The 13,000-nt window shown below is 46.2% G+C and overlaps 1 protein-coding gene across 7 annotated transcripts in view; it reads left to right on the forward strand.

Annotated features, from left to right (window-relative positions):
• The window catches only part of NOD1 (nucleotide binding oligomerization domain containing 1), a 48,314-nt gene extending 35,634 nt beyond the window's left edge, over positions 1–12,680 (forward strand). For all 7 annotated transcript variants that reach the window (XM_030551059.1, XM_030551056.1, XM_030551061.1 and 4 more), the window contains 5 exons: positions 929–1,012; positions 6,240–6,323; positions 7,254–7,337; positions 9,118–9,201; positions 11,119–12,680. In XM_030551059.1, the coding sequence (XP_030406919.1) occupies positions 929–1,012; positions 6,240–6,323; positions 7,254–7,337; positions 9,118–9,201; positions 11,119–11,191 (409 nt within the window). In that variant the 3' untranslated portion in view covers positions 11,192–12,680. The remainder of the gene's footprint in view (positions 1–928; positions 1,013–6,239; positions 6,324–7,253; positions 7,338–9,117; positions 9,202–11,118) is intronic.
• The last annotated feature ends 320 nt before the right edge of the window (positions 12,681–13,000 follow it).

The raw sequence follows: 13,000 nt of genomic DNA on the forward strand, positions 1-13,000 counted from the left end.
CCGGTGATTTTAGTCGCCCTGGTGGCAATCTGCTATTGAGATGCCAACAACTCCTCTGGCCTGGTATGGTGATAACAGAATTATCACCATTTTATTTTCACACGTTACTGAGGATGGAGAGCCTGCAGGGCTGCTTTAGTATCCACCTCCATTCCAGGCCTGGCCCTTGCACTGGCGTGGGGCTGGAGTGGGCACAAGGAGCTTCTTCCCCTACACACATCCTGCCTGGGCTGGGCAAGGGCCAGGTACAGTGGCAGTCTCTGCATGCAAGGTAACAGAGAGACTGTGCTAAGCACCCTAAAGGGGGCAGGGAAGAGAAAGGATGATAGTCCCTCCACCACACCAGCTCAGAGCAGGATCAGCGTGCATGGAAAAGTATCCCCTAAAGAGGTGTAGCTGCAGGTGGATCCCAGCTCAGTCCAAGAAACACTCCCACTCAGGCAAACTATCTCCCAGTGCTCCCTGTGGGCTGCACCTTTACAGAATTGAACCCTAAGTGCTCAGTCCTGTAAGTGATTGGGAATCGGGCGGCTCTAGGTATTTTGCCGCCCCGAGCATGGCAGGCGGGCTGCCTTCGGCGGCTTGCCTGCGGGAGGTCCCGCGGATTTGGCGGCACACCTGCGGGAGGTCTGCCAAAGCCGTGGGACCAGCTGACCCTCTGCAGGCATGCCGCTGAAGGCAACCTGCCTGCTGCCCTCATCGCGACCGGCAGAGCGCCCCCTGTGGCTTGCCGCTTCAGGCGTGTGCTGGTGCCTGGAGCCGCCCCTCGTGGGAATGGAACCTGCAAGGATCAATGGGAGTGAAGGGGGTCAAGTCCCTCACGGGCTTGGATCCCTGGTCAGTACTATAAGGTTACTAGTGGGGGAATCTGATAAGGATGACGCTAGATCCTTGTTCTTTATTTTTCTCTGTTTTCTTTCCTTGCCAGGATGTGGGGTAACCAGGTTGGAGATGAAGGAGCAAAGGCATTTGCAGAGGCGCTGAGGAATCACCCCTCCTTAACAAATGTGAGGTAATAAATCGGCTTTAGAGAACACCTGCCTTTCTAACTGGCTTTGAAAACAGAGCTGATCTGGAGAGGCTTTGTCTGCAAAGTGTTTGGTAATGGAGCCTTTCCTCTGTAGGCTAACAGGTCCCTGAGTCAAACAAGACGCGAGCCTGAGATCTGGGATCAGGCGGGATTTTCAGTCACAACGCAGGTTGTCCTTTGTATGTCTGTCATTTTCTCTTTTCATAATGCTCCAAGTTACGGCCTAGGGCCTGCTTCTCTGCTGCCTTGCACCATCAATGCTCCCGTAAACCCATTTTCCATTCTCATTTGGTAGCACTTGGCACCTACTTTGTAATGGTGCAAATGACTGCACACATCGCAGGGTGATGGAGAAATAGGCCCCTGGTGCACTGCATACTAGTAAAACCTGCTCTCTTGAGGAGAAACATGCAGTTTCTGTACTATTTCTTAGGTTATGTCTACACTAGAGACCTTACAGTGGCACAGCTGTACTGATACAGCTGCGCCGCTGTAAGATCTCCCATGTAGCCGCTCTATGCTGATGGGAGAGGTCTCTCCCATTGACATACTTAAACCGTTCCCAATGAGCAGTGATAGCTATGTCAGTGGGAGAGTGTCCACACCGGTGCTTCTGTTGGGGTCACTTATGTCGGTCAGGCAGGTGTTTTTTCACACCCCTGAGTGACGTGTGTTTTACTGACAAAAGTGCTAGTGTAGACATGGCCTTAGACTGTAAACTCTACAGGACAGGGATCATGTTCTGGTTAAGTGTTTGCAAAACAGGGCTACCAGAGTATAAATAATAGTGATCCATGAGACAGTGTTGGTAATGAAGTTCAGTATCTAAGCTTGAAACTAGTATCGGAAAGCACTAAAATATTTGAAGTTGGCAATCTGGTATGTGGGGAAGCTAGACTTGTAAATCTCATCACTTCAACTCATACCTATTTGTGTTAATGTTTTCAATTCTTGCTGTGAATTTTAAAATAATTTTCACGGCCACTTCCACCCAGTTTCAGTGCATGCTCTCCTCCCCCCCCTTATCCCCGCCTTTTTTTTTTGGCTCAATTACTTTCATTTTGTCTCCCAGTTACACTAAACTCCATGACCCTCTCTTGAAAGAGCAAATATCCTTGCTTGCTTTCCCCACAAGATGGTGCACTTCACTAGTTTCTTCAGTAGAGAAACAGGGAGCGTGGTTAAGACATTCTGGATCTCTGGAGAGCTCTGTGCTACTGTCTCAGACTATCCGTGATTTCATAGCTAGAGCTCTGCCCTGTTTTCTCTGAGCAGATGACTGCCTGAAACAAAACGAAATGATGAACAGCTGCAGCGACCTAGATTTTTGTTCAAATATAAAAACTACCTAAGCGAGCCTTCTCCTCACTGCGGAATTCCTCTAGAAGTCTTATCTCAGGTGTGATACACCTTGAGCCAGCATTAAGCTGGGTTCTGCTTGCCTGGCACTCTTACTCTGGAACAAATTTGTTCATGCATTTAGTGCTTACAGAAGCAAATACGATGATATGCACTGGCAAGCTGCCGTCATTGCATGTGCAGTATGAATTCTGCCTTTGCACCTGCCTCATTCTTAGAACCATAGGGTTAGAGGGGACCACAAGGCTCATTTGGTCTAACCTCCTGCCGAGATGTGGGATTTGTTGTGTCTAAACCATCCAAGACAGATGGCCATCCGGCCTCCTTTTGAAAACCTCCAGTGAAGGAGCTTCCACAAGCTCCCTAGGCAGTTTGTGCCATTCCTCTGCTGTTCTTACAGTTAGAAAGTTTTTCCTGAGATTTAATCTAAATCTGCTGTGCTGTTGTTTGAACCCATTGCCTCTTGTCCTGCCCTCTGTGGCAAGAGAGGACAACTTTTCTCCAACTTTAAAATATTTCAAGGCCTCTGTCTTGCCATCCTTTAATCTCCTCTTTTCCAAACTAAACATACCCACTTCCTTCAGGCTTTGCTCATATGGCTTGAGTTCCATCCCTTTGATCATCTTTGTCACTGGCCTCTGGATCTTTTCCAGTTTCTCTACATCCTTCCTATACATTGGTGACCAAAATTGGGCACAGTACTCCAGCTGAGGCCTAACCAGCACTGAGTAGAGTAGTACTATCACCTGCTGTGACTTGTATGCTATGCCTCTGTTAACGTAGTCTAAAATTGCATTTGCTTTTTCTGTAACAGCATCACATTGCTGACTCATGTTGAGGTTGTGATCCACCACAACTCTCAGATCCTTCTCAGCAGTGCTGCTGCCAAGTCAGTTATCCCCCATTCCGTATTTGTGCATTTGGTTTTTCTTCACCAAGTGTAGCACCTTACATTCGTCTTTGTTGAATTTCAGCTTGTTGTCTATAGCCCAGTTCTTCAAATTATCAAGATCCCTCTGAATTCTAGCTCTATCCTCCAATGTTTTGGGAACTCCCCTTTAGCTTTGTGTCATTTACAAATTTGATCAGGATGCTGTCTATATAATCATTCTTAATTTAGAGTTCTTAAATTAGCAATTTACATTCTGAACCTAGAGTACTTTAATCTTGTTTAATCTATTGAATATCCATTAGTGTGAATGGTGGGTTTTATGCAAAGTTTAAGGATAGATGAAGATGGCCCTAAAATAATTTTTGTTTCAATCTTTTAGCATGTCATCATTTTACTTAAGTCCAGTCATCACAGGTGCTGAATATCTGCAGTTTCCCTGTGGTCAGTCAGAATTCCAGGTGCATGGCCCCTTCAGAATTCAGGCTTTTAACTAGACTAATCACTAATCATCATGGACTTTAATGAAGAAGTGTGCTTGCTTGCACGTCATTGATTGGAACATAAGAATAACCTTATCAGGCCAGACCTTTAGTTTGGAATCCTGCCTCTGGCAGCAACCAATAATTGCTGCTTCAGGGTTTGTCTACACACTGAAGTCACACTGGTCTAACTTAATGTTGGTTTAGTTAAACTGCTCCACTTACCTGGTTCATACCAGGGAAATTGATGATTCAACCAGTGAACCACATTCAAGGTTCTTTGTATGACTGAATCTCAGTTGTTTGCCAGCTGACATTCCTGATGCAATGCCTCCCCCCAACATTTGAGCCATCGGGCTAGCCCTGAGAGTACTGCAGATAAGTGTTGACGGATTGTCCTCAGCCAAATGCAGCATCATCAGCAATTCTTATAACTGACCCATCCATGCGCGTACCTGGCTTTGACTTGTCACACCGTTCATGGACCCTTCTGAACCTGTTTTGAACAGTTAAGGGTCAGTTTGCACCCAGCCTTTACACGTAGGGCTAACGAGAGGATCCCACGCATGGTTGTGGCCCATGCACACAATGTCACACATCACAACTACCCTCTGACCAGATTTGATGGTGATCAGAAGCCTCTGGCACTTGGCTGATGACGCTTCTGCAAATAGGCTTGGCAAGCTCTGCACCCAATAAGAAGAAATCAACCAGCGACACTTGTGTGTGTGGCTCCTCTTGTATAGGTCTGTCTGCTTCTGGCCACACTGCTCTCCCCTCAGCCTCCAAAGCAGCTGCAGCTCTGGGGCTGGCAGGCTGCAGAGAACCAGAGCGGGCTGCGGCCGCACCACCTGGCCTGCTGGAGCACGCTGTGACTGTGTCACCCAACGCGGCCTGCTGGAACATGCTGCGGCTGCGCCGCTTGATCTGGCCCGCCAGAGCAGGCTGTGGCCGCGCTGTCCAGCCTACTGGGGCAGCGCCAGCCAGGCCAGAGTCATCCTCCCCTGGCTCTCCTCAGATAAGGTGGGAAGGGATGGAATGGGGAGAGTGTGGGGGTCCTGGGCTAGGGGTGGGGCCATGTGAGGGGTGGTCACAGGGGTTACTCCCTTGACCCCCAGCTTCCCCCCAAAAAACATTTCCCCACCAGTTGCTGTCCCAGCTCGTCAGGGTAAGCAGCTAGTGCACCAGGACACTTTGTTTACTTAGGTTTACCTCCGTGCCTGCGACGCTTAAGGTAAACAAACCATCTTGGCCCAGCAGCGGCTGGCTTATCCTGATGGCCCAGGAGCCAAAGTTTGCTGACCCCTGAATTACAGGGTTGGCTTATGAATGGGTCATAAAAATTTTCCATTTTTACTTATCCATCTTGGGGGGGGGGTTGGCTTATAAACGAAGCGGCTTATGATCGAGTATATATGGTAAGTGGTTGCCCAGTCCTGGGCAGCTAGCTAGCACAAGGCCTAATCTCACTGGTCATCCCTGCAATAATGCCAGCTCATGTTTAGCTTTTAGAGGGACTTAGAAGAGCTGCTTTTTAAAGACCTGAAACTTGGAGCTTAGTATTAGGCAGATACTCTTACCAATGTGTAGCTGAAGATAGGGTTTTTAAATCTTTCCCTCTATCCTCTGCACTGAAAACTGTGTGTATGTATAATTAAGGCTATGTTTTAGTCATGAGTATTTTTAGTAAAAGTCATGGACAGATCATGAGCAGTAAACAAAAATTCACAGCCCGTGACCTGTCCATGACTTGTACTATATACCTGACTAAATCTTGGGGGCTCTGGCGTAGTGGACGGCCTGGGGGCACCACAGGTGCTCTGGGGTGGGAGGGTGGCCTGGATGCTGGGGGAGGGGAGGATGGCATGTGGCCTGGGACCCCTGCTACAGCTGGGGGAGTGGCGGCATGTGGTTTGGGACCCTCACTGGTGCTGGGGGAGGCAGGCGGTATGGCCCAAGACTGCCCCAGCAGTGGTCAGTGCAGCTGGCCCAGGGGCTGCCTGAGCTGCTTAGGTGGCCCCGGGCCAGATGCACCAGCTGCTGCAGAAGTCCTGGAAAGTCATGGAATCCGTGACAGATTCGCAGCTTTATGGTTGGCTGGGTCCCTGGTGGTTTGGGGCTTTTTTGGATTAGCTACTGGTGGAGATAGCACTGGTGCCAAAAACATTTTCCACCATGGCACTCAAAGCCACCGGTCACAATTCTGCTGTCAGTCCTGTAAGTACAACTATCTGATGCCAAACCTTGTGACCTGTGTAACTGAGGGCAGAGTTGGACCCAGGCTGTACAACAGTAACAAAGCATGTAGTTAAAATGCTTCCGCTTGTAAAGTCTTAATTAGTTACAGTTTGTAGAGCCCTTTGAGCATGTAAATCACTCTCTATATGCTCTGTATTAGGAGTGATTAAAAGATAATTCAGGCTTTTTGTAAAATGGAGATGCTGGCTATTTTTATATATTCCTCTCTCTTGTTTCCCAGTCTTGCATTCAATGGCATCACGCCAGAAGGAGGCAAAAGCATTGCCGAAGCTTTGAAGCACAACAACACCGTGAAAATATTTTGGTAAGCAATATCTGTTCATTCTATGGAAATATCTGCCCCCTTGCTCATTGTTAATGGGTTGCAAAGGGAAGCTGCAACTTATGTTTACTTTCTCATTGGAAAATATTGATCATTTCACTTTAGAATGGGTGCAAAGGTAAAGGACGATTACGTGTTCTTTATGACAGGTCTTTTCCATAGCTGCGTTGGAGTGCTAACTCTTATCTAACGGGCGCAGGAATGTCTCCTCGAGCTGGGAATCACACCCCCAGCTTGAAGTATAGACATCTCTTTAGGCTAGGTCTACACTTCACTTTCATCAGTATAACTGCGTTGCTCAGGGGTGTGAAAAATCCACACCCCTGAGCAATATAGTTATACCAACCTAACCCCAAGTGCAGGTAGTGTTGTGTTAACGGGAGGGCTTCTTGTGTTGGCTTAGCTACTGCCTCTCATGGTGGTGGATTAACTGCCCTCCTGCTGGCATAATAATGCCTTCAGTGGAGTGCTACAGCAGTGCAGCTGTGCCACTGCAGCTTTTTATGTGTAGACCTGAGTCTTGTCTCCTAGCACTTTTGTTACGTGAGACAAGTTTTTTGTTTCTGTTCCCACAGCCTTCGTGGTTTCTCTAATGCTACTTTCATTCTGGACCTGTCTGTCTTCCAGTGCATTGTATCTACCTTCTCATACACAGCCCCGTCCCATTCTGCAAGGCACACACCTGCTAACCCATGTCACCGCCCCAGTGTTAATAAAAATCAAGTAGGTAGTCTCTTTGCCTCTCCTGCCTTCTGTCCAGGGGGGGTGCGTGTCCAGTCTTCTTAAGCTGCTCAGGACAGGAACTATTTGTGGCTTGTCCAAAGCTGAGTGCACTGTCAGCTCTTAAATAATTGAGCAGCAAATGTTAAAATGGTCAACAGAGTTTCTGAACAAACTGTCTCTCCTAATTAGGTTGACTAAAAATGCGATAGATGATGAAGCTGCAGCGAGTTTTGCAGAGATGCTGAGAGTCAACAAGAAGCTAGCGCATTTATGGTGAGTTAATTACATTTAGACAAGGTGGCTCTTTGTCAGCCATCACATAAAAACTTCAACTTCCAAGTCTATGCAGGTCCCAGTGAGCCATCTTTGCAATGCCTGGACGTGTTCGGGCACTCCTGGGCTACGTGGGTGACAAGTGAAACTGAGCTGCTGCTGTACTTTTTTTTGTTTTAAACTTTTGAAAAAACATGCATAAAGTTAGGCACCTGAATCTGCATTTAGATGCCTCAGTAAACGTCCTGAGCACTTGCAGCTCCTATTGCAAAGAGTGGAGGCTCTGGGGAATCACCACCTCTGAAAGCAAAAACGGGCCCTGATTTAGGGTGCTTAGCTTTTAAGCAAATACATTTGAACATTTTGGCCATAGTTTATTATAAATCTGCCTTAAAATAGTGGGAGCACAGCACCCTTTGGGTCAGAGCGGGCACAGTGGCTCAGTAAAGCATGGGTGCTGCTGCCAGTAGACAAGTTTATATCCTGCCTTTCTTGGTTAAGCTACCTGATGCTTTGAAATGGCAAATTGACCAGGGTAGATATTTGTACTTGAGACGGAGCCAAATATTCTTCCAGTAGCTGAAAGCACACTCAACATTTCAATTTGTTGGCCAAGTTCAGAAAGTTCTTCAAGGTAATTCTTCCTTTTCTCCCCACTGAGAGAGATTTTTGAGAATTAATTTGATTTTCTGAGTCCTGAATCTCTGCCAATCCCGGGATCTTAGAGTATGTGTGGCATATCATGACAAGCTACAAGGTGGGTGGTGTTTGCCTCGGCTGAGTATTTTTACAATATTTCAGCAGGGGGTAGCTTTTGAATTTGAGACAACAGTTCTATTCTAGAGCAGTTAATGCGGATCTCATGCTGTCTCCTTTTCTATTCTTATGTCTTTTGTATCTTTCAATTTCAACTCTTATATCAAGTGTGATTTATAACTAGTGAGTGACCATCTTACCTATATATTACTGCAGCTACATTTCTGTCTAGTCTATGGCTTGATTATGACGAACTCCATTTGGAATTAATACCTGTACTCATAACTAATTTGCTGTGAACAATACATGGTGCACACTTTTCCCTCCGGCCCACACAAGGGGGAACATATTGACCTTATTTCATCCCTGGCATAAGCGGTAGCAACTCCTGTTGACTTCACTGGGAGTTGCATTTGCTGACACTATGGCTGTTTGGTGCAGTGTCTCCAAAGAGATCCCAATCCTTGCCGGCCTGATACTCAAGAGACTCCAATCCATTTAGAATTTCATTTGGATTGCTCACATGGCAAATAGTGACCACTAAACACCCAGCCTGCCCCAGGATTTATGCACAAAATTGGTCTGCTATTCCATGAAGAGTCCTTGTTAAGTAGAAAATATAATAAAGAACTTTTCATGTGTCAATAGATCCAGTGTTCATAATTCCACACTGATAGTAATCAGCTCCCACTTACCAAACAGCAGATGTATCATCAATTGCATAATTCAGCTCACTAACCCTGAAACACACACGCAAACACTTTGAAATCAAGAGGCTCTAAGACTCTTGGTTTTGCAGGTAGTAGCGCAGCTGTTGGGAAGATTGTCAGATGCTGGCATGCCATCCATGCAGATGGTAATCAGAAACTACCTCTTCTTGGCAAACAGTTAACCCTGCTCATCAGTGTCAAGCAGAGCTTACCTCCCACTGTTGATTTCTGCATCAAATACCCCAAGTGTGCAAGAGAAGGGATGCTACAAGTCAGAGCTAAACAGTTCGTTTGACATGGTGCTTTATTCTTAGGCTTATCCAGAATCAGATTACAGCCAAAGGGGCCAAATACCTCAGCGAAGGTCTCCAGGAGAACACAACCATTAAAGAAATCTGGTAAGATCCCACTCTTCAGAGGGTTGCTTCGTAACACTTTCCTTTCAGATGCTTTGACCATATGACACTTGAAGTAAATCAGAATTTAGAGCAGGGGATCTTGACTTTTTTCTTTCTGAGGCCCTCTTCTCTCCCCCTCTCCCCCCAACCAAATGCTATAAAAATTCTATGGCCCACTTGTGCCACAACTGTTTTTCTGCATATCCAGTGGATTAAACATCAAGGCTGGCATAACAGGGTAGATAGCAGGGCTGTTACCTGGGGTCCCACAAAGCAAAGTTGCTTGTGCTTTCTGCCCTTAGCCCCAGTGAGCCCTGGACTCCTGGTTGAGAGCACATTTCTAGGCGGGGATCTTATATCTCCAGCCTGTGGGATTTAGATTTTGAAGGACCCGCCTCTTCCAACACTTACACCTCTGCTTTGCTCATGTGCGCAGTCCCTTTGGCTTCAATCTGATCGCTTTCCTGGAGAAAGCAAAGCACATGCATAGGTGTTTGATGAATCAGGGCCTAATTTTGTAGCCTGAGTTCTGTTTGATCTGAATATTATTTTCAAGCTTTCTTCAACATGTTTCTGCTACCAAGGAGCCAAAGCCAGACAAGCAGGTGATGGCTGCATTTAATTAACATTAATAATTTGGTTCACAGAATTTGTGCTTTGATTTTCTTTTTTCAGACAGCACTCCATGCACAGTCAAGGTGCTAAGCTACCAGGAGATTAACTTTTTGCAAGATTTGCTTGTTTTAGATTAGGTAGGCATCACAAGCCACTTGTGTTTTGAGGCAGAAAGCCAAAGCCTGTTCCTTCTGCCAGCTCCTAGGAGTGGAATAGTCAGTAGAATTGAGCTATTTTTAGCGCTACTGCTTTCAGGCTGTAATTTTGTACAATGTACATTTTGTTAAAAAAAAATTTTTTTTTTCTTAAGTGCCAGGCCACAATGTCCCTACTTTGAAAGCTTGTCAGTCACCACCTGTGTTCCACTGCAGCAGACATTGGGGAGGGGCTCCATTAAAGAGCTGCACTTGGGGCGTGTGGTGTGTGTACATGTTTTCTCTCACTGTTTGTCACCCACCCACCCCCTCTAATATTTTCAAACTGAAGGAAGGTTCCCAAATCTATATTTAGGTTTCTAAATAAAAGTGGTTTGTTTCTCAGAGGTGCTGAGCGGTGGTAGGATGTGAAAACCAGGCTATTTATGTACAAGGGCATAATTTTAGGCAGCAGCAATTGAAAATGTTGACCTAAAGCAATATCACTATTAAAAAAATATACTAAAGGAAACATCCCAGCAAATTAAGTTGCCCTTAGTATATTTGCTCTGCTCAGGCGAATAAGGAATAATGAGGGCAAAAGCGGGAACAAGGCTCTGTTCATTTGGTTACACAAGATTCCCGCACCTGGGGACCTTAGTCAGCTGGATCCCTCTTTTCATAATATAATCAAACATATCGTTCACCTCCTGAGCAGTTCAAAGCAGTAGGGGATTGTCTTACTCCAACTGCAGAGTCACCTTGATTAGCATAAAGCTAAAACATCTAATGTTGGCGGTCTAAGTTAGCCTTCTACCTTTATAATAAGGGGGCTGGGTTCTCAAGAGCACAGAGCACCTAACCAGCTCTGATTCACTTACATGGGAGCTGTTGGGTGCTCAGCACATTAGAGTGCCTAGAGAAAAACTAATTTTAGACACTACTTTTTGAAAAATCTTGCCCCGTGTGTCCATCAGAACTACAATGTGACCTAGTTACGGGGGAGCCCAGGTATGCACATTTGGTGGGTGAGTAGGACACAGAGGCCTAGGAAACTTTGATTGCCACTCCAAAGGCTTGAAAAAGCAGAAGACATGAAATTACCAAAAAGTGCAAAATAAGCAAAAATTCGCAATTTTTTGTTTCCTTTTTCTCCCCCTCATATTAGCTTAAATGGGAACCCAATCAACCAAGAAGAGGCCAAAGCCTTTGCAGATGAAGAGCGGATTATTTGCTTTTGAGTGTGTTCTTTCCAGTTTGGACAAGCTGAGTATTACAAGTACTGTTCCAGCACTTGGAGACAGCAGGCTTACCAAGGCATCCATCTGCACTGCGGACGTCACAGCATGTAAAAGAGTCTGATTAACTGGCTTTTTAAGAACACTTTGCCCTTCCCCCACCAGCAAGGTGCCTGTGTTGTTACTCCACACTTTTGCCGAGTGGGACAGTGCCTTAGAGAACTATGTCAAATTGTCTAAGCACCCTATAAAAGTGCTATGTCCGTGTAATCAAATCAAACCCCTGGCAGCTCTATGTGCTTTGATACATGGATATAGATGTATTATGTAAATAAGTCTCTTTATAGCTTATTTATAGGCACAATTAAGGGTGCAAGAGCCACAAGCTCACAGCCATATCCCCAGTGGACTGAGAAAAAGCTTGTGAGCATTGGGAGATCCTGAGTAGAACTGTAAGCCATCCATGCCTGGCATTTTCTGCTGTTGCCTTCAGCATTGATACTCATTCCTGCCTGGTACCTGAGGTCTAATTTTCCCATCAACTGTCAATGGAGGTGTGGATGCTCAGCAGGGCCGGCTTAAAGCTGATTTGGCCAATTCCCCAGAATCAGGGCCTGCACCTTAAGTGCCTTTTAAAATTTTTTTTAATGCACCCTGGCAGCGGTCCACTCCGCCGGGTCTTCAGCAGCCCCATTCCTCTGGCCAAAGCACCGGTCAGAGCATGGCAAGCCCTGTGGCCCCGCTCTCCTGACCGGAGCTCCGGCCAGAGCACGGCTGCCCCACAAACCCAGCCAGAGTGTGGCAAGCCCCACAGGCCTGCTCTTCTGCCTAGAGCCCTGGCTTGCAATCTAAAGTGCCACTGAAGACTGGGAGCACCGCCCAGTGAGTACAAGCCCCAGGAATCGGGCCCCGCACTTGCTAAAGCCAGCCCTGGTGCTCAACACTCCTGAAAAGCAAGATCTTGGACTTTAGGTGTTGGTTATTTTTAATATTCCTTACTGGAGCTAATTCACACAATCTCTCCCAGATAGTCAGCAACACTCCTGCCATTTTGTTAGAATGTAATTACAGGGGCTGTTTCGATACAGACCACACAACAGTGTTCAGTTTTGGGGATTCTGGAGCTAAACCTGAAGAATTGGCCTCTAGCTTCAGATACTAGACAACTTTATACTGGACTTACAAGGTATAATTTTTTAATAAGAATAATTAGCCATTAGAGAATCCACCCCACCCCTGTGTAAATGGTTCCATCACTGATGATTTTTAAATCAAGGGTGGATAGTTTTCTGAAAGATCTGCTCTAGGAATGATCTTACGGGAAGTTTGAGGGCCTCTGTTGTACAAGCGGTCAGACTAGATCAGGGGTTCTCAAACTGAGGGTTGTGACCTGTCAGCCTCAACCCCCAAACTCTCTCTCACCTCCAGCATTTAGAATAGTGAGACATATATATAAAAAAGTTTTTAATTTATAAGGAGTGGGGGGATGGGACATTGCACTCAGAGGCTTGCTATGTGAAAGGGGGCACCAGTACACCAGTTTGAGAACCCCTTGACTAGATGATCACAATGAGCCCTTCAGGCCTTGGACTCTGACAGGCTGCTGCTGGCAACACACCAACAACGAAGAGCTCGCTGCAGCATGGAGAAAGTAGAAATGAAAAACTAATTGAGTTGAGCAGAAATCTTTCCCAACAACAGGGAAGTGCTAAAAACTGTTAGCAAATGTAAGACGTCCTTGCCAGTCCTACCTGAATGAATAGAAACATTGAGAGTGGTGGTAGGAGATGGAGGGAGATTGGAATGACAAGC

The sequence above is a fragment of the Gopherus evgoodei genome, chromosome 2, assembly GCF_007399415.2.
Source record: "Gopherus evgoodei ecotype Sinaloan lineage chromosome 2, rGopEvg1_v1.p, whole genome shotgun sequence".
Classification (NCBI taxonomy): Eukaryota; Metazoa; Chordata; order Testudines; family Testudinidae; genus Gopherus; species Gopherus evgoodei.